At 42.5% G+C, this 20,039-nt stretch overlaps 1 protein-coding gene across 1 annotated transcript in view; it reads right to left on the reverse strand.

The window, feature by feature from the left end:
* NLRP3 (NLR family pyrin domain containing 3) overlaps positions 1-11,290 on the reverse strand; it is a 66,703-nt gene extending 55,413 nt beyond the window's left edge. The window contains exons 1-5 of the mRNA XM_024134392.2: positions 11,252-11,290; positions 9,448-9,509; positions 8,959-9,279; positions 4,996-5,100; positions 2,710-4,480 (exon numbers count right to left, since the gene is read on the reverse strand). Coding sequence (XP_023990160.1) covers positions 2,710-4,480; positions 4,996-5,100; positions 8,959-9,241 — 2,159 coding nt within the window. The 5' untranslated portion in view covers positions 9,242-9,279; positions 9,448-9,509; positions 11,252-11,290. The remainder of the gene's footprint in view (positions 1-2,709; positions 4,481-4,995; positions 5,101-8,958; positions 9,280-9,447; positions 9,510-11,251) is intronic.
* Positions 11,291-20,039: the final 8,749 nt, after the last annotated feature.

Raw genomic sequence — 20,039 nt, forward strand, 5'->3', positions numbered from 1 at the left:
TAAACTTATTTACAAAACAGAAAGAGACTCACAGACATAGAAAACAAAGTTACGGTTACCAAAGTAGGGGGTAGGAATAAATTAGGAGTTTGGGATTAACATATACGCACTACTATATATAAAATAGATAACCAACAAGGACCTACTGTATAGCACAGGGAACTATATTCAATATTTTGTAATAACCTATAAGGGAAAAGAATCTGAAAAAGAATATATATATATATCTGAATCACTGTGCTGTACACCTGAAACTAACATGACACTATAAATTAACTATACTTCAATTAAAGAAATAAAAATTAAAAACTAAATTAAATTTTAAAATAATGAAATTTTGTTGTAACAACATGGATGAACTTAGAGGGTATTCTGCTAAGTGAAATGAGTGAAAGACAAATACTGTATGATATCACTTATATGTGGAATCTAAAACATAAAACAAACTAGTGACTACAATGGAAAAGAAACAAACTCACGGACATAAAGAACAAACTAGTGGTTACCAGTGGGGAGAAGGAAGGGGGAGGAACAAGATAGGGGTAGGGGATTAAGAGGTACAAACTACTATGTGTAAAATAAATAAACTATAAGAATACATTGTACAACACAAGGAATATAGCCAATATTTTATAATAACTATAAATGGAATGTAACCTTTAATTGTGAATCACTATGCTATACACCTGAAACTTACATAATATTGTACATCAACTATACCTCAATAAAAAATAATAATGATAAAATTAAAAGTAGAAAGCAATTAAGAAAGAGCCTGTGACTTTGGTTGACTGTGAATACCCTCTGGTCCTTCCCTCAGGCATCCTTCTTCTCCCTCAACAGTCGGCTGTCCTGCCCATGGCCCTGGACACTCTGCTAAGTGACCCAGAGACCAGTTCTCACGTTGGCTGCCCAATAGCATCAGCAGTGTTCTCGAAAGTCCCTAGGCCAGGCCATAGGAATAAAGTCAGAATCTCTGAGGTGGGACCAAGCATATTGATATTTTTAAGACTTCCAGGTGATTTCAAAGTTCAGCTCTTGTAAAAATGCAGATTCTGACTCCATGGATCTAGGATCAGGCCTGCAGTCCTGCACTTCTAACAGGCACCAGATGGATGCCCATGCTGCTGGCCCTTCGAAGGCTCTAGAACACGCAAAGCAAGCTCCTGCCCTCAGAAGAAGGTAGCTGTCCTCTAGCAAGATGGGCATCAGGCTTTTCATCAGGAGTTTTAGTCTGAGTCTCCGCCAGCCTTCCTCACAGCTGTGTGATCCTTGTCAGATGTCTTGTTTACTCAGCTTCAATTTTAGAGACCTAGAGAGCAGATCTTCTCCTCTTAGTCCCCCTCTCTCTTTCTCTCCCTCTCCCATCTTCTTTCTAGCTATTCTGAACTATTTGCCATTGTCAAAATGTACCCTGCTTTCCCACCTCCCACCCTTTGAACCCACTATTCCCTCAATCTGGGCTGCCCTTTGCACATCCGTGGCTCTCTCATGCCCCATCATTCAGGGTCCGGCTGTTCAAGGGCTCCACCCATGTGCTTCAGGTGCACTCCACCAGTGTTCTTGCCAAAGCCCATCCTCTCTACCAACTGCCCTTGTTTCCTGCCTGTCCCCACAACCCAACTGTAAGTCGCTGTGAGCAGGACCTTGGTCTTAGCCACCACTGAAGCCCCAGCAGGTGGTCCTTGATGACCCGACAGTAAATAGAAAAGTCATCCTGGTAGTGGTGCTGAGGCAAAGAGAGGGAGCTGAAAATTTATTGCTGCCAGTGAAAGGGTCAGCTCTCTTTCTCCTTAATTTTGTCCTATGTCAAGTGTCTTCTATAGTGGTTAAACCCAAGCATTCACAGAGCAGCCACCTCCCCACAGCTACTGTAGCTGTGGCAGTTTCTGTGCAAGGACTTAGAAGTCAAGTAACTCAATCCCTTCACTGTACACACACAGCAACTGGCGTCCAACCCCCTAGCAAGTGGGTGAACAGACCCTGAAGGCGGTGCTGTTGATGAATGCCTGGCTGCAAACACAAGGTGGGGGCCTTGGAGTACTCTCTCCTTTCCAGCCCTATTTCCCTCGATTTCCTCTCATTGGTTGTTCCAGTGAAGCCATATCCCTCCCATTTTCTCCAGCATAAGTACTCTTCCTCAGACCACATTCATGCTTTCTTCATACAAGAACTCATTGCACAAATCCCTTTACCTTCTCCTCTACTCACGCACATCCTATCAATCCTTCACGGCAGGCTCAAACTTCACTCCTCCAAGAAACCTCCCCCAAGCATCCAACGCTGAGGGCCCTCTGTCCTCTGTGTTCCTGGGCAGAGTCAAAGGGGTTGTTTTGCCCCTTAGGTACTGATTGGGTATTATGCGCTAAAGCCCCGAGTACATTACAAGCAATTTGAGTTTACGAACATTTTTATTCCATTCTTTCCCCCACAGAATGCCTTGTGCTAAATTGGCATCCACCAAACATTTGCTTTTTGTTTCATTGGCTTTTTTCTCATGGTATTTGTCCACCTACCTTTTCTCTACTAGTCAATATCTGCCAATGAAGCGGTCTGGTAGAAATGAGTGGTGGTGGCATTATTATGTAGCTGTGGCAACTGCATTTACAAGACAGTTGAGAAGGAAGGAGAGAGAGCAAGTGCCAAGAGATAGGTGGCTAGAAAATAGAAGACATATACTACCACCTGCCTGAAGCAGAATCTCCTTACCGCTGAGAATATGCAACATGAGGATCAGAAAGGACACAATGGTTCACATCAGAGTGTTGAACTTCCTCCTCTTTCTCCTCCTCCTCTTCCTCCTCCTCCTTGGATGAGTTATGGAGTAATCTCAGGGAAAGTGATTCCACGTGGGGACAGTTCTCAATACAAAAAGAAGAAACCACGTGGTCCATTCTGGTGGAGAGCTTGATCTCAATTTTGGGGAAATAGCCCATGGCCCTTTGCACAAAGTCCTCCTCCTGCATCTCATACAAACAGTAGAACAATTCCAGCTGGCTGGGCTCAGTCTGTAGCATCTTGGCCTTGGCTTTTGCTTCAATCCATTTTAGCAACTCCAGCCTGATTTTCTGAGAGATCTTGCAACTCAGTTTTTTCTCCAAGTAGGAGGTTCTCTCCTGGTTTATAAGGCCAAAGAGAAAACGGACAACAAAAATCAGATACCCTTTTTCAAACTTGCCATAGTTTTCGAGAAGGACCGTCACATCTCGGTCGGGAAGCTTCAAACTACTCCGCTGCATATTCCTCATCTCCCCCTGATTCTCCTCTTCCAGCAGATAGTACATGGCAGCAAAGAACTCCTGGAAAGTCATGTGGATGAAGCTGTAGAATTTCTCACAATCCACTTCCTTTTGGAATAGGTTCATCCTCAAGAAAGCAGACACATCTGCCTTCTGCAGGCCATGATTCCTGAGATCACACTCCTCAAACAGGATTTTCTGGTTCCAGATTCCATCTGCAGCCAATGAACAGAGACCCCAGAGGGTGGCAGAGTTGTGGTGTTCCTGGCTCCCTACTTGGGATTGCAACAAACTGGAGAGGAAGAAGATATACACTGCAGTGGTGGTCTTGGATGTCCGAGCAAGACTCTTGCCACTGTCCATCTGCTGTTTCAGCCCAGTGCACACAATCCAGCAGACCAGGGGAATAAAGCACATGGTGAAGAGGATCTCATTCTCCTGAATCAGCCTGAAGGCTTCCCTTGCTTGCTGCTCATCTGAGAAATACTTAAAGAAATATTCCTTCTTTTTGACCTCTGAGAAACCCAGGATCTCCACATGACGAGCCCGGCCCAGCAAGTGCTGAAGTTTCTCCAGGGCCACAGGTCTTGTGGTGATGAGCAGAGAGGCCTCGGGAAGCAGTCTTTTTCTGATGAGGCTGCTCAGGAGAATGTCTCCCCGCTCCACCTTCTGCCAGTTCGTGCAGAGTGCTTCTGTGTGCTCATCAAAGGCACCTTGCAGCTCATCAAAACCATCCATGAGGAAGAGGATCCTGGAAGGCTTGCTCACAATCTTGCCTATGGGTGGGTTTGGGCCAGGGCAGCAGCTGGCGATCAGGTCCCCCAGGCTCCTCTGCATCCCAAGGCTCACCTCCCGACAGTGAATGTAAAACAAATAGTCAAATTTGTCCTGGTAAAGTTCCTCTGACGCCCAGTCCAACATGATCTTCCTGGCCAGTATTGTTTTCCCAATGCCCGCTGCTCCCTGGAATACCACCGTGTGCACAGGCTCAGAGTATTGGTCCTCAGGATCAAAAAGCAATTCCAAGTTCATGGAACTCACGGGGCCATCCTGCATCTTGGCTGAGGTCCTACCAATGGCCAGGAGCTCATGCTCTCTCTCCTGCTGGCTCCGGTGTTCCTTGATGAGACGCAGCCTGGTGAAGCGTTTGTTGAGGTTCACGCTCTCACCCAGACGGGCATTCCTGTCTTTGATACACTGGAATCTGCTTCTCACATATTTTCTGTACTTCTTACAGTAATCTGTGGCAGAGACAGAAAATTAGATTTTGGAAGAAGCCTGAGCACATCCACCAGAGATGAGCTATCAACAGGGGCTGGTGGTCTATAAGGAATGGCAACTGGAACTGAGGAATGGGAGTTGCAGTTTCTCTCCACTGCCTGGGTATGAACAGCCCCAGAAAATCTAGGGTGTCAAAATCTTCCTAGACACGGTTAAACAAAAGAACAGCAAAGCGCCATATGAACTGGCCCTGGCCAGAAGATCCTTTTTATTCAATCTCACTACTTTAGGTAGTCAGCAGCTCACGCCTGATAAAACCTGAAACACTCAATTGCCTCCCCTTGGTTCTGGGACTGCAAGGAGCCAGGCAAACATGAATCTATTTCTGAAGCTGAAGTGGATTTCCTGAGACAGGCCTTTTCACCCCAAGGACCAGGAACATGTTAGGATCACCAAGTTATCCACCTTCCTAGCTTCAACTACCTACAGAACCAGGTCTCCAAACCCAACTAGAAGTGCCACCCCCATTGCTTACCTTTCTTTTTTTTACAAATAGAGATTCTGGAAAGGTACGCCAGTAAACCCATCCACTCCTCTTCTAGGCTTTCTTCCTGGCTTATCACAGAAACATTTGCATTGTCTGAGAGTAAAAGGAAGAAAAATTCAAAGTGTCAAAACCCAGGACTCCTGATTAAGGTGATGTCATTGAGATCCAATATCTAACACCTGGCACAGGGCAAAGGCACCTGCCCTGAACATCTCCCAAACCAGAATACAGCTCAGTTGAATGTCCAGTTGGGGGCATTCCTGTACTCCTAATTTCAAGGCAATGGATACCACCCAGAATTATGTCCACACTGTATCCATTCTTGGAATCTGTCTCCCAAGCCTGGAAATCAAACCGTAAACATGTGAGGCATCAAGGTTTCTTATCCTCATTTGTCTTTGGCAGACTCCCTCCCTGGTGCTCTGGTTTTGAGGCCATCCCACACACTTTCCAATATCCCCAAGATGGCTAAAGGCCAGCAATTTCATCTTTCCTTGACCCCAAACACCTGAAATTCATCTTACCCATATCCTGAGTCTTCAAGAGTAAGAATAACCAATCTGGCTTATGTCTATTTCTCTATTTCAGTATTCAGAATCCTGGCTGACTTTAGATTCACCTAGAAAGCTTTAAAAACACTGATTCCAGGACTCCACCCCCGGTGATCCTTTGTCAATTCTCTGAGGTGGAGCCCAGGCACCATTATATTTTAAAAGCTCCAACATGCATCCACAGTTGAGAATCACAGATCTAAACAATCACTGAATAACACATCCCAAAGAGGCATGTTATAGGAGAAATTAGGCACAGTAGAATAAGAGCTAGGCACCAAGGGAAACACATGGGACAGATAACTTTAGGTGGGCAGGAACCGAAGAGCTACATAAAAGATTCCTGATAGGTGTCTACTTATTCTGAATGGCAATGCTGTTAATCCAACACACACAAAACCACAAAACAAAATCTAAACGTTAACTCAAACCAAGACTAAAATTTAATTCTTACCTAAAACCTAACCCTAGCCAGCACCCCCCATAAAAACAAAAAACTTCTAACCCTAGTTATAATTCTTCCACCCCAAAACCCAGATATAGAAGCCAAATGGCACAGTGGTTAAGAGCCAGGCTTCCACCAAAGACACACTTGGCATTGAATCCCAGTCTTCACTCTGATTAGAAGAGTCATGGACAACCAAAACCTTTTCCAGGCTCACTTAACATGGTTGTGCAACCAATCTCCACAATTATTTTTCATCTTGTAAAAATGAAACTCTATACCCATTAAACAACAATTCTCCATTCCCTATTCCCTGCAGCCCCTGGCAATCACTAGGGGTTGTGACGGGCTTATTTCACTCAGTATAATAAAACTGAATGTTCATTTGAAAAAGCACAGTCTTCCTGGGGTTCTTGTGAAGAATTAATAAAATCCACAAAAACTGCTTAGTGAACTACTTCTGCCACTATGATTATTATACTTTAAAAGGGTTATTGAGTATGTAAGTACTGACACATTTATAACTGTGTTATTATACACAATTTGTTTATACCATCCCACTGGTGTATGCCCTTGTCCTCATGCCCCCATATTATTTTTATCTCCCTCATTAGACCCATATTGCTTCCCCAGTTCACTGTGCTTCTGACCTGATGATTCTTTTTTTTTTGCCAATATAAATACATTTTAATTGACTTTAGACATGCCAATATGGACAGTACCAGGTTCGAAGAAAAAACAGGGTAAACAGGGTAAACATTCATTAGAAAACAGAAGTTTAAATATATAAAACTGACTTCAAATAGCATGGATAATCTACATACACACCACCATTTTTGTCTGACCATTTCAGAAACGCTGATTCATTTTTATTCCCCCTTTCCGCTAGCTCAACATCATCATCCTGTGATTTTCTAGATTCCTCTGAGCCCATCCCTGTACCCTTCCATTGCTCAGAACCAGAGCCAGAAGGAAGAACCTCACCCTCAGCATGTCCACAGGGATGAAGAGTATTTCTTTGATCATTCCAACACCCAAAGTAATGTCCATAGGAAAAGCTTTTCCCCAGAAATTACATAGCTCTATAAGGTGAGAGATTGCCCCCTGAGCCATGGGAAGCAGAGATTCAAGTTTGTTGACTATGCAGGCAGACACATGAGGAGCTAGATGGAGACCTGGAGGAAGTTTCAGGCACAGGAGAGATTTGGATAAAGTGTAACTAATCAGAGAAGGTTCCTAGCAGTATATGAGCCCTGACTTAGGTTTTTAAAGGAGTTAGAAAAAAGTAAACTGCTTTCCTCCATCTTCTCATAGCACTATCATGAGAAGAAAAAAGAAGATGAAGCCAAGATAATAAAACAAGTGATTAAAAAACAAACATACTGGGCTTCCCTGGTGGCACAGTGGTTAAGAATCCACCCGCCAATGCCGGGGTTGCGGGTTTGAGCCCTGGTCCAGGAAGATCTCACATGCCGCAGAGCAACTAAGCCCGTGAGCCACAAGTACTGAGCCTCCGCTCTAGAGCCCACGAGCCACAGCTACTGAGCCCAAGTGCTACAACTGCTGAAGCCCATGCACCTAGACCCTGTGCTCTACAACAAGAGAAGCCACCACAGTGAGAAGCCCGCGCACCGCAACAAAGACCCAACACAGCCAAAAACTAAATAAATAAAATAAATTTAAACAAACAAAACAAACATACTAACTTTGAATCGTCAAAGGATACCATCAACAGAGTGAAAAGGCAACCCATAGAATGGGAGAAAACATTTGCAAATCATATATCTGATGAGAGGTTAATATCCAGGATATATAAAGAATTCCTACAAATCAACAACAAAAAAGACAAACAACCCAATTAAAACATGGGAAAGTGACTTGAACAGGCATTTCTCCAAAGATAAACAAATGACTAACAAGCACATGAGAAGGTGCTCATGTCACTCGTCAGTAGGGAAATGCAAATCAAAACCACAATTATGGGCTTCCCTGGTGGCACAGTGGTTGCGCGTCCGCCTGCCGATGCAGGGGAACCGGGTTCGCGCCCCGGTCTGGGAGGATCCCACATGCCGCGGAGCGGCTGGGCCCATGAGCCATGGCCGCCGAGCCTGCGCGTCCGGAGCCTGTGCTCCGCAACGGGAGAGGCCCCAGCGAGGGGGGACCCGCGTACGGCAAAAAAAAAAAAAAAAAAAAAAAAAAAAAAAAAAACACAATGAGATACCATCTCACACCCATTAGGACTGCTACTATCAAAAAAATATAAATACATATATAAAATAAGTGTTGGTAAGGATGTGTGGAGAACTTAGAACAATTGTACACTGCTAGTGGGAGTGTAAAATGATGCAGCCATTATGGAAAACATTCCTCAAAAAATTAACCTAGAATTACCATGTAATCCAGTAATTCCACTTCTGGGCATATACCCAAAAGAATTGAAATCAAGGTCTCAAAGAGATTTGTACAGCCATGTTCATAGCAGCATTATTCACAGTAATCAAAAGCTAGAAGCAACCAGAAAGTCCATTGATGGATGAATGGATGAACAAACTGTGGTATTTACATACCACAAAATATTATTCCACCTTAAAAAGGAACGAAATCCTGCCATATGTGACAACATGGGTGAAGCTTGAGGATGTTTATGCTGAGTGAAGTAAGCCAGACACAAAAAGACAAATACTGTGTGATTCCACTTATAAAAGGTACTGGAATAGTCAAATTCATAGAGACAGAAAGAGGTTGCCAGGGGCTGAGGGGAGGGTAGAAAGAGGAATCGTTGTTTAATGGGTATAGAGTTTTGTAAGATGAAAAGATTTCTGGAGATTGATTGCACAAAAGTGCGAATGTGCTTGACATCAATGAATCATACACTTTTAAATGGTTGACAGTAAGTTTTCTATTATGTGTACTTTATCCCAATTTTTAAAAATATACTGTCTTCCTTCCACTCACCCCATTCTGGCTCATCCCTCTTAGCTTTCTCGTAAAGGTCTCTCCTGTTGATTGCAGCAAAAATCCACTTGGCCATGGCCCATGCTTTCTCCTCTCCATTGAAATCAATCATCAGAGTGGCTAGATCCACGTGATCTGCTTTCTCTGTCTGACCCCGAGGAAGTGACGTGCAGCCCTTCTGACTAGGATAGTCTTCTAAGTGCATCTTGAATTTCTTAAAGTCTACGTCTTCCAGATCCTCCAGGTAACGAGCCAGCTTGCAGCGGACACTTGCCATGCTCATCTGCAGCCCTGGTCAGAGTCCTTGGGCATAGGTCCACACTGGGAAATCGGGTGGTGAAAACAGCATATGGATAAGAAGTTTTTTAAGAAGTCTACCCTCAGAGAGAACTAAACTATCAAAAACCCAGAAGACTGAAAGGAAAAAGAAAATCACCAGACTCTAACGAGTTGCCATCTTTAGTTTTGAAAAGTGAGTCAAATACTTACCAGAGAGTTTTCCTATTGACTTGACCCAGGAGTGTGTCCTGAGCCATGGAAAAAAGATGCCCCTGTGGAGAGAAACAATTAAACCCACAAACACAGTCACATTAACATTGCAGTGTGTATCTTAAACCACTTTCCTGATGCCACCTTGATGTATCACCAAGAGAACTTTGGTCCCACTGATCACTGGCTATGTGTGACCTTGGACAAATTCTTCACTATTCTTCTACTTCAGTTTCCTCGTCTATAAAATGACAGAGTGGAAAATAAGTTTTTTACATTCCTTCCAACTGAAAGACTCTGGTTTCTTGTTTCTGTTTTGAACCAAGGAAAGATGAGTAAGGGACAAAAGAAGAAGGATGCCAGGGATGAGTAACTATGGCAGTAACAGAGCAGCATATGTCTAGAGAGAGAAAAGGAGAGAGAACATAAAAGCATGTAGAGGAGAGGATGGTCTGCAATAGCCCTTTTATCAGTCCACTGATAGATAAAAACTGAAATGGGATGGAACTTGGGGTGATAAGGGAGAATAATAAACACATATATTTCTTTAATGTCTCTTTGCAAAAATCACAATTATAATAATTATTAGAACTCACATTTATTGAGAGCTTCTCATGGGCTAGGTGCTGCACTGATGCACAAAGCCCAAAGATTATATTCCTAGTCCCATGGTATGGAAGTAGAGACTGAGTCTTAGGCTAAGTGACTTGCCCAGGGTTTCACAGCCAGGAGGGACAAAGCCAGGATTTAGACCAGAGTCATTGATTTCTGAGTCATGCCCCTAACGTTGCATTTTTCTCAGCTTAAAAAGCGTGAGACTGTTTCTTCCACCACTTAAGTAGGTATCTCAGTCAGATAGGAGGAAAAATTATTGAAGATGATAAAAATAAATGGTTACAAGGCAAAGACATTTTCCCAGGTTTTATCGCACAGTCTTTCATTATAGTGTTCAACAACTCAGTTTCCTAACTGGAGTTTGAGTTCCACAAAGACCGGAAATAAGCTGCTACATCTTTTGATCATACACATCTCCTAGATTTTAGATGGATGAACACATTGGCTTTGTTTGGAATTTATCCCTTCATATTACTGAATTTGGAAAAGCACAACATTAGCCCAAAGACATAAATGATGTTAAAGGAAGGGAGGGGCCCTACGAAGCTTTGGAACTCTCCAAAATGGAATTTATAAAGAACACAGTTTAATGTTCAAGACATCTCAAACATGTTCATCTCTCCTTCTATCTTCATTCTTGCCTCTCCACTCCTGGCCTCATGCACCCCACGCCAAATCCATTCCCTATGCATCTGGCAGGTGGCAGGAGGGGAGGGGGCACTCCAGACAGATCCACCAGCTCTGCAGACCCTCCCAGGTCCCATTCCACTGATCTTTCCATCCACATCAGGACTCTGTCTTTCCTCTGTGCTCCCCTATCCCTAACCCTAGTGCACCCCACCCTGACCTTTATCTTCTCTGTCCCTTGGTTTCTAAAATACTCGTTTGCTTTTATGCATTCCATCTATCCTCTCCCTGGGGGAATGCTTGGCAAATCTGCTGGAGTCATGGGTGTAAGCAGTGGTTGCTGTTCCTGTCCTCACCCCCCGTCCCCCCCACACACACACATGCACTCGCACACATAGCACCCAAATACTGATAAACATAAAAGAGCATTCCAGAAGCATTGTTGAAGGACAGACCTGAAGACTGGCAAAAGAAATCTCTAGTCAAGTTCTGGCCCTTGACACAATCTCCCCATTCTTCCCAAGACCATTTCAGCCATCCCGCTCCACAGAGCTGGACTCACCCAGATGCCAGCCTCAGGAACAGCCGGAGAGGAAACTAGATGAATTTTATAGCAGTCACAGCCCAGCAGGAAGGATGTGGTCTCACTATGGAGTGAACAGGCTTGCATCACAGACAAAGGCAGAGACTAACGATTACTCACATCACTGGATTTTCCAAACTGAAGTTCTCAAAGCTGAGACTGGTTGTAGCCAGAGATGTCGGCCTCTCCTCAGTGGCCACTGGGGTAGAGAATGGGAGAAATTCAACTGCTACTCAGTGGATGTTCCCTGTAACTCTGACAGCAGCCACGTGAGTGTTTTGTTGACAGAGAGGGGAGTACCTTGGAGAATACCACCGGAGCTGGTAAATAGAGAATTGAGAGCATAACCTGGCCATCAGACTGCAAATCCCATGCACTTTCAAGCTGTCACATGGAGGTAGTCTGCAGACAGTACATTAACAATTGACTGTTATATTTTTAACCATTTTATTAGGGGTAAGTATATACCTGTGAAACCGACACCACCATCAAGGCTATAAACATATTTATCACCTCCCAAAGTTTCTCCCCACCCTATTATGATTATGACTTCGTGTGTGTGGTGAGAACACAATATAAGATCTACCCTTTTACCAAATATTAAGTACAGAATACAGTATTTTTTAATATAAATTTATTTAGTTATTTATTTATCTTTGGCTGTGTTGGGTCTTCGTTGCTGACCGCGGGCTTTCTCCAGTTGCAGCAAGGCAGGGGCTACCCTTCATTGTGGTGCGCTTCTCTTGTTGTGGAGTACAGGCTCCAGGCACATGGACTTCAGTAGTTGTGGCTCGTGGGGTCTAGAGCACAGGCTCAGATGTTGTAGTACATGGGCTTTGTTGCTCTGCAGCGTGTGGGATCTTCCTGGACCAGGGCTCGAACCCGTGTCCCCTGCATTGGCAGGTGGATTCTTAACCACTGTGCCACCAGGGAAGTCCACAATACAGTATTATTAGCTACAGGCTCTATGATGTACAGCAGATCTCTAGGACTTTTTCATCTTGCATAATAGAAACTGCCCACCCTCTGACTAATATTTTCCCTTTTCTTCCTCTCCCTAGCCCCTGGCAACTGTCATTCTACTCTGGTTCAATGAGTTTGACTATTTTAGATTCCACATGAGTGATTTCATTCAGTATTTATCTTTCCTGTCTCATTTATTTCACTGATTTCATTCAGTATTTATCTTTCCTGTCTCATTTATTTATTAATGTCATCAAGATCCATCCATGTTGTTGCAAATGGTAGGATTTCTTTCTTTGTCATGTCAGAATAACATTCCATTGTATATATATACCACATCTTCTTTATTCATTCATCTATTGATGGACGCTTTGTTTGTCTTTATCCATTCTTCTATTTATGGACATTTTATCCATTCTTCTATTATGTACAAGGTTGTTTCCACATCTTGGCTATTGTGAATAATGCCGCAGTGAACATGGGAGAGATATCTCTTCAAGATCCTGATATAAATTCCTTTGGATGGGCACAAACTCTGCTCTCTGACTCACTGACTTACTTATTCAACTAACACTTATGGAGTACCTAGTGTGTGTCAGGCATGAACACAAAGCTGAAAAGCACCTTGCCTTACCCAAGAGGAGCTGGAGGAGAGAGAAACACCCAGACCTGCTTTCTTAGCTCTCACCATGGCTGCAAGACCACAATCCAACAGTGGCATGAGTTCCATAGAGCATGGTGAGTGAGAAGCACTCAGCACCCCCAAGAGAGTGCAGAAAACTTGGAGCAAGAAGGAAAAGCATCCACGTCTAACAGAGGGGCACTGGTATGCTACTTCATGCCTCAGTTTCCTCATCTGTGAAATGGGGGTGACAATAGCACCAATAGGAGATGGTTGTCATAAGGATTGAGCAAATGGGTAGATGTGAGGCCTTTGGAACAGAGCCTGAATCAAAGAAGCTGGTATCCGTGGTTAGCTCCTGTTACTACCGTTGTTACAGAATTATGTGCAAAATGCTCCGAGAGATGAAAGAGAGGCATCTACTCCCACTGAAGCAAAGGCAGGATAGCAAGACCTGAGTCTAAAGCTCTGCATGTTGTTAAGGGCCAGGGTGCATGCAGGAGCAGTGAGGAATCCAGATGCTGAGGCCAGAGAGAGAGAGACAGCAGGTCAATCAAACAATACTTGAGAGGGAAATACAAGGTAGAAAGCAGTGTTCAAATATCATTCCAGAATTTTGAAAATATACTCCAATCATGTATAAAAACTAATCAGGAAAAGAAATCACCATGCTTTGCTTGTTATTCTGCCTTCTGAGAACATTGTTTCAGGTATGGGAATATCAAAATCAACACAAATATTAAACAAAGAAGGTCACAAAAATAGAATATAATGATTCTCCTTCCTACCTATTCATGACCCCCCTCCTAAAAACACGGAGAATAACAAGTTAATACTGCGCACCAAAGAAAAACAATCACACCCATGAAACAACTGCCACTCACTTCTATAAAGCAGAGTGAACTGGAGCTCTGGGTATTGGGTTCCAAACCCAAATTTGCCACAAATTCTTTCTAATTGAATCATCTACAGGAAACCAAACCAAAACAAAAGTAAATCCACTAGGAAATCAATGACTGCTGTAAGTTACAAAGAAATAGCCTGCCAAAGGCTGAAGGGGAAATAAAGCAAGCCAGGACAGACGTGCTTTCCCCAGCCACCTCCAAGTACATATGAACAAGTCCTGATTCTACGGGTCGGGGCAGAATGAGGAAATGTCATAGGGCTTTTCTGAACCAAAAATCCAGACACGAGACATGAAAGTATAGGTGTGGTGACAAAGACCCCAAACATTTAAAGTCAAGATTCTATTGAAAAGTCCAAAGCAAAACAGTAATAGTGTAAGGTACCCTAAATCATGCATGTATCTCTGGGCCTGAATGCTTCCAAATCCTCACCCAGCTTCCCCTTCCCTTGACCTCTACACACATGATATGCTAATCACCCTCTCCAGGCCTGCGAGGAAGGTGGTTTCACTTCTACACGGGCAGAAAGAAAGCATATTGCTTTCCTGGAAAAGAGATTCTCTTAGGCTGAAGGCATCACTGCCACTTTCCATTTGTCAACCCTGCACTGATCAATACAGTAGCCTCTAGCTACACATGGCTACTGAAATGTAAATTAATTAAAATTAAAAATTCAGTTCTGGCTGCACTGGTGGCATTTTAAGGGCTCAGTAGCCACATGTGGCGATAGTGCAAAATAGGACAAGTATATCACGACTGAGTTTTATTGGTCAGCCCTGGTCTGACTCCTTTCTTTGCCTGGAAGGGGCTTCCTGGAACTTAATTCCTCATGTTGGAAATCTTAAAATATTTCCTGCAGAATATTATTCTATCAGACATTAGGTAGGTTGTTGAAGATATGTATATATATATATATATATACACATATATATAGGATTACTTATATTTAAAATACATATATATGCACTTATTAATACATGTGTAGACAAATTTGGAAGAACTGTATTTGCAGCTACAAACATGAAGTTAGAACAAACAGAGGATTTTTATTTTCTACATTAATACAGAGGACTTTTATGTTGTACATTATATATTTCTTTATTGACTGGCTTTTTTCCAAAGCATATATAACTTTGTAATTGAAAAAGAAGAAAAAGGGAGTTTTACCCAGCACATGTATCAAGTTGGTAGGTTCTGGTGGCCTTAAAATAGGATGACACTGACAGTTGGGCTTCCCTGATTTTCTAGCTTCCATCAGTACACCAGTCCTCTAACTAATAACGCTACATTTTTTCCTCCTCCTCCACTAGGTGCTAATTCTTTCTCCCATGCCTTCTAATCCATGTCAAGGCATGAACTGCAAAAGGCCAAGCATGTACCTGTATTATGATGAGTGTAGAATTTCACAGAAGTGGAGCAGACACTGTAGGTGGTCAGACCATCATCCAGTGGCCACCTTCTTCCTTGCTAAAAGGACCCCAATTTTGTGTAAGAATTCACTTTTTCCTTATAGGACTCAGGAAAAGTTAATTCTTTTCTCCAAATTAAGGGGTATATTCTGGTTTATATAACCCAATAATTGGATCCTGCTCTCCTAGTAATGATTGTTTAAGGAGTGGGCTGGTGAGTAAGTTCTGGTTATAAGACCAGGACTTCACATAAAACAGTCTTGTGCTCTGAAGAAAGACTTTCCATAAGGTTTGGTCCTTTGCTGCCAATAGATGTGGTCACATCAGGTTATGATGCCTGGAACTGCTGTGGCCATTTAATGACTATAAGGGAACATGAAAGACTCTAAGGATGGCAGAGCCAGAGATGGAAGAAACATGTCCACTGAAGCAACCAGCCCGACAGTGAAATGCTCTGGTGTTTAAGCCAATTAATATGGTTTCTCTGTTCCTTAAATCCAAAGGCAACTTATACATAGATGCCACTGTTGAGGTATGGTTGACTATTCTTCTCTGTGAGTTTTGATTTCCCTGAGGTCAACACTGAGCTAATACTCACCAGTACAAGTATAGCATGGGTATCGACTTGTGCCTGGGCTAACAGGTGGGCATCAGTGTCCTAAGGATTGTTAAATAGTTCTAAAAAAGACCCTAGCTGTCAGCCACTACCATTTCCTCATCATTTGCTCATCATAGTTTTTCCCTGTGGCAAAATGGCCACAAAATAAGGAGTTATCAGCCAGCTCTGAATTTCAAGGTAGAACAATGGTCTTGAATGGAAGGCTTTTAAGATAGAATGGAGGCTTTTTGAGAGAGAAAATCTTCGTTGAGCTCCAAATAGCATGAGCATTCATGAATTCATAAAATAAATTTTATCTCATAAACTATAGCACAGGGAAGATTGTAAGGTGATATGAGAACAATTTCAAAGAACATGAACATTTCAACAGGAGACTGAATTGGAGAAATGGAGAGTCCCTGCAATGGTTAATTTAATGTGTCAATTTGGCCAGGCCGTGGTACCCAGACATTTGGCCAAACACCAGTCTGGATGCTGTTGTGAAGGTATTTTTTAGATGAGATTAACTTTTAAATCAGTAGATTTTGAGTTAAACAGATTACCCACCATAATGTGGTTGGGCCTCACATAATCAGTTGAAGGTATTAAGAGAAAAGACTGAGATCCCCCAAGAAAGAAGGAATTCTGCCTGCAGTTTGCCTTCAGACTCAACAATGCAACATCAACTTCTCCCCTGAGTCTCCAGCCTGCCCTGCAGATTTCAGACTTGCCAGCCCACACAATCACATGAGCCAAATACTGAAAATCCCTCAAGATAGATAGATAGATAGATATAGATGTTGATATAAATATAGACATAGTTACATATATATAAATGTGATATATATACACTATATATATATATATATATATATATATATACACACATATATATTGTCTTAGTGTGTTCAGGCTACTATAACAAAAATACCATACTAAAAAAATGGGTGACTTCAACAACAAACATTTATTTCTCATAGTTATGAAGTCTGGGAAGTTCAAGATCAAGGTGACAGCAGATTCAATGAGTGATGAGGGCTGCTTCTTGATTCATCAAAAGTCATCTTTTTACTCTGTCCTCACATTGCAGGAGGAGTGAAGGACCTCTCTGGGATCTTTTATAAGAAGTGCACTAATTGCTTTCATAAGGGTTCCCCCCTCAGACATAATCACCTCCCAAAGGCCCCACCTCTAAATACTAATCACACTGGGGATTAGGTCTCAACATATAGATTTTGAAGGGACACAAACATTCAGTATATTATACACACACACACACACACACACACACACACACACACACACACACAAACATATACATCTGTTTCTCTGGAGAACCCTGACTAACACAGTCCCTGGGTAAGGATCAAAAGCCCAACAGCATACCTGCAGCCCAAGCCCCAGGATGAGGAGTTACAGAAACTACTAGTGGATGCAGGGGATCTGAGAATAGAGGAAAACATGCCTCACTGTCCCAGATGTAGCCCAGAGAGAGTACACACCTCCCAGAGAAATCTCTCTTCTAAAACAAGGAAATGGTGCCTGAGATGCCAGGTGGGCAGGCCATGACATATTCACAAAACCCTACATGGCCCAGACCCAATGAGGGAGCATGCATTCTGGGACAACCAGAAATTCCAAGGGACCTAAGACCGGGATGAAGATGTGGTGCCAGAAGCAGCTGGGAAGGACGCTGGTACCCAGGGGAGATTTCAGAGGGGCACAGAAAGGACAGAGGTCAGCCCAGCAGCCAGACTCCCTTCCCCTACTAGGGAGAAGACAAGAGACAGGAAGTAGAGACAGGAAGTAGGCAGCTGAGCTTTCTTAGAAAGAGACTGCATTTTAAACTGAAAGTGACTGTTGGACAAATCACATGGCAGAAACATGATATGGCAGGAAGGGGCAGTGATGCACAATTTGAATTTGCACAAAGACAAATTCAATTTTTGAAAATAAAGTTACAATTTAGCATTACTGAGTCTTCGTGATCTCTTGTAAGGAGAAGCCTGGCATAATCACGTTATGTTGCAACTGTGCTCTTCCCTCTTTCCCACAAGGTGTATTTCCCTGGGGCTCAGAATGCTGGGAACACACCCTTCTCCTAGAGGTCACCATCCCCAGTTGAGATGGGTTTCCATGGGCTTATGAGCCCAAGTGTTTCAAAGACCCCCAATTCTTGGACCTCTACACCTTCTGAGTAATGGATTGAAGAAGATTTGGCTGACAGTTGAGAAAAAAGTTGTCAAGTCCTGCTTTTTAAGAGAGTAATGGATTGAAGAAGATTTGGCTGACAGTTGAGAAAAAAGTTGTCAAGTCCTGCTTTTTAAGAGAGTAATGGATTGAAGAAGATTTGGCTGACAGTTGAGAAAAAAGTTGTCAAGTCCTGCTTTTTAAGAGAGTAATGGATTGAAGAAGATTTGGCTGACAGTTGAGAAAAAAGTTGTCAAGTCCTGCTTTTTAAGAGAGTAATGGATTGAAGAAGATTTGGCTGACAGTTGAGAAAAAAGTTGTCAAGTCCTGCTTTTTAAGAGAGTAATGGATTGAAGAAGATTTGGCTGACAGTTGAGAAAAAAGTTGTCAAGTCCTGCTTTTTAAGAGAGTAATGGATTGAAGAAGATTTGGCTGACAGTTGAGAAAAAAGTTGTCAAGTCCTGCTTTTTAAGAGAGTAATGGATTGAAGAAGATTTGGCTGACAGTTGAGAAAAAAGTTGTCAAGTCCTGCTTTTTAAGAGAGTAATGGATTGAAGAAGATTTGGCTGACAGTTGAGAAAAAAGTTGTCAAGTCCTGCTTTTTAAGAGAGTAATGGATTGAAGAAGATTTGGCTGACAGTTGAGAAAAAAGTTGTCAAGTCCTGCTTTTTAAGAGAGTAATGGATTGAAGAAGATTTGGCTGACAGTTGAGAAAAAAGTTGTCAAGTCCTGCTTTTTAAGAGAGTAATGGATTGAAGAAGATTTGGCTGACAGTTGAGAAAAAAGTTGTCAAGTCCTGCTTTTTAAGAGAGTAATGGATTGAAGAAGATTTGGCTGACAGTTGAGAAAAAAGTTGTCAAGTCCTGCTTTTTAAGAGAGTAATGGATTGAAGAAGATTTGGCTGACAGTTGAGAAAAAAGTTGTCAAGTCCTGCTTTTTAAGAGAGTAATGGATTGAAGAAGATTTGGCTGACAGTTGAGAAAAAAGTTGTCAAGTCCTGCTTTTTAAGAGAGTAATGGATTGAAGAAGATTTGGCTGACAGTTGAGAAAAAAGTTGTCAAGTCCTGCTTTTTAAGAGAGTAATGGATTGAAGAAGATTTGGCTGACAGTTGAGAAAAAAGTTGTCAAGTCCTGCTTTTTAAGAGAGTAATGGATTGAAGAAGATTTGGCTGACAGTTGAGAAAAAAGTTGTCAAGTCCTGCTTTTTAAGAGACAAGTCCTCCACACAAACATCCGATGAACCATATTGGGAATCAGTTTCTTTGTTCCCATTTAGCTTTCCCTTTTTCTGTGTTCATAAGCTTTTCTCTAGAATTACTTTTTATAAACAGCATCAGGGTCAGAGACCCTTGTCATGGGGTTCCAACTATGGCTTACTGTCTCATCTACCTTTAAATGATCCCCCCCCCCGTTCAGTGCTCCCTATTGTGTTTCTGGAAGACACATTCCAAGTTGAAGCAAATCTAGGAGCTTTTACTGCAAACTCGAAACCAGAAGGAAAATAGATAAACATTTTGAGAGGAAAACAGATAAACTACTACTCAGAAGTACAGTTGACCCTTAAACAACTGGCAGGGGTTAAGGGATGCTGACCTTCTGCACAGTCGAAAATTTGCCTATAACTTAGAGTCGGCCCTCCTTATCAGCAGTTCCTCAGTATACTACAACATGACCATGATGACATTATGCTAAGTGAAATAAGCCAGTCACAAAAGAACAAATACTGTTCCACTTACGTAAGAGTCTTAGAATAGTCACATTCACAGAAACAGAAAGAATGGTGGTTGGCAGGGACCCAGGGGAGGGGGAAATGGGGACTCATTGTTTGATGGGTACAAAGTTTCAGCTTTGCCAGATGAAGAGTTCTTGGGATTCCCTGGCAGTCCAGTGGTTAGGACTCTGTGCTTCCACTGCAGGGGACATGGGTGTGACCCCTGGTCAGGGAACTAAGATCCTGCAAGCCACACAGCATGGCCAAAAACAAAAATAACGATTAAGAGTTCTGGAGATGGATGGTGCACAACAATGTGAATGTACATTACACTGCTGTATTATACACTTAGAAATTATTAAAATGGTA

Source organism: Physeter macrocephalus, chromosome 2 (assembly GCF_002837175.3).
Source record: "Physeter macrocephalus isolate SW-GA chromosome 2, ASM283717v5, whole genome shotgun sequence".
NCBI lineage: Eukaryota > Metazoa > Chordata > Mammalia > Artiodactyla > Physeteridae > Physeter > Physeter macrocephalus.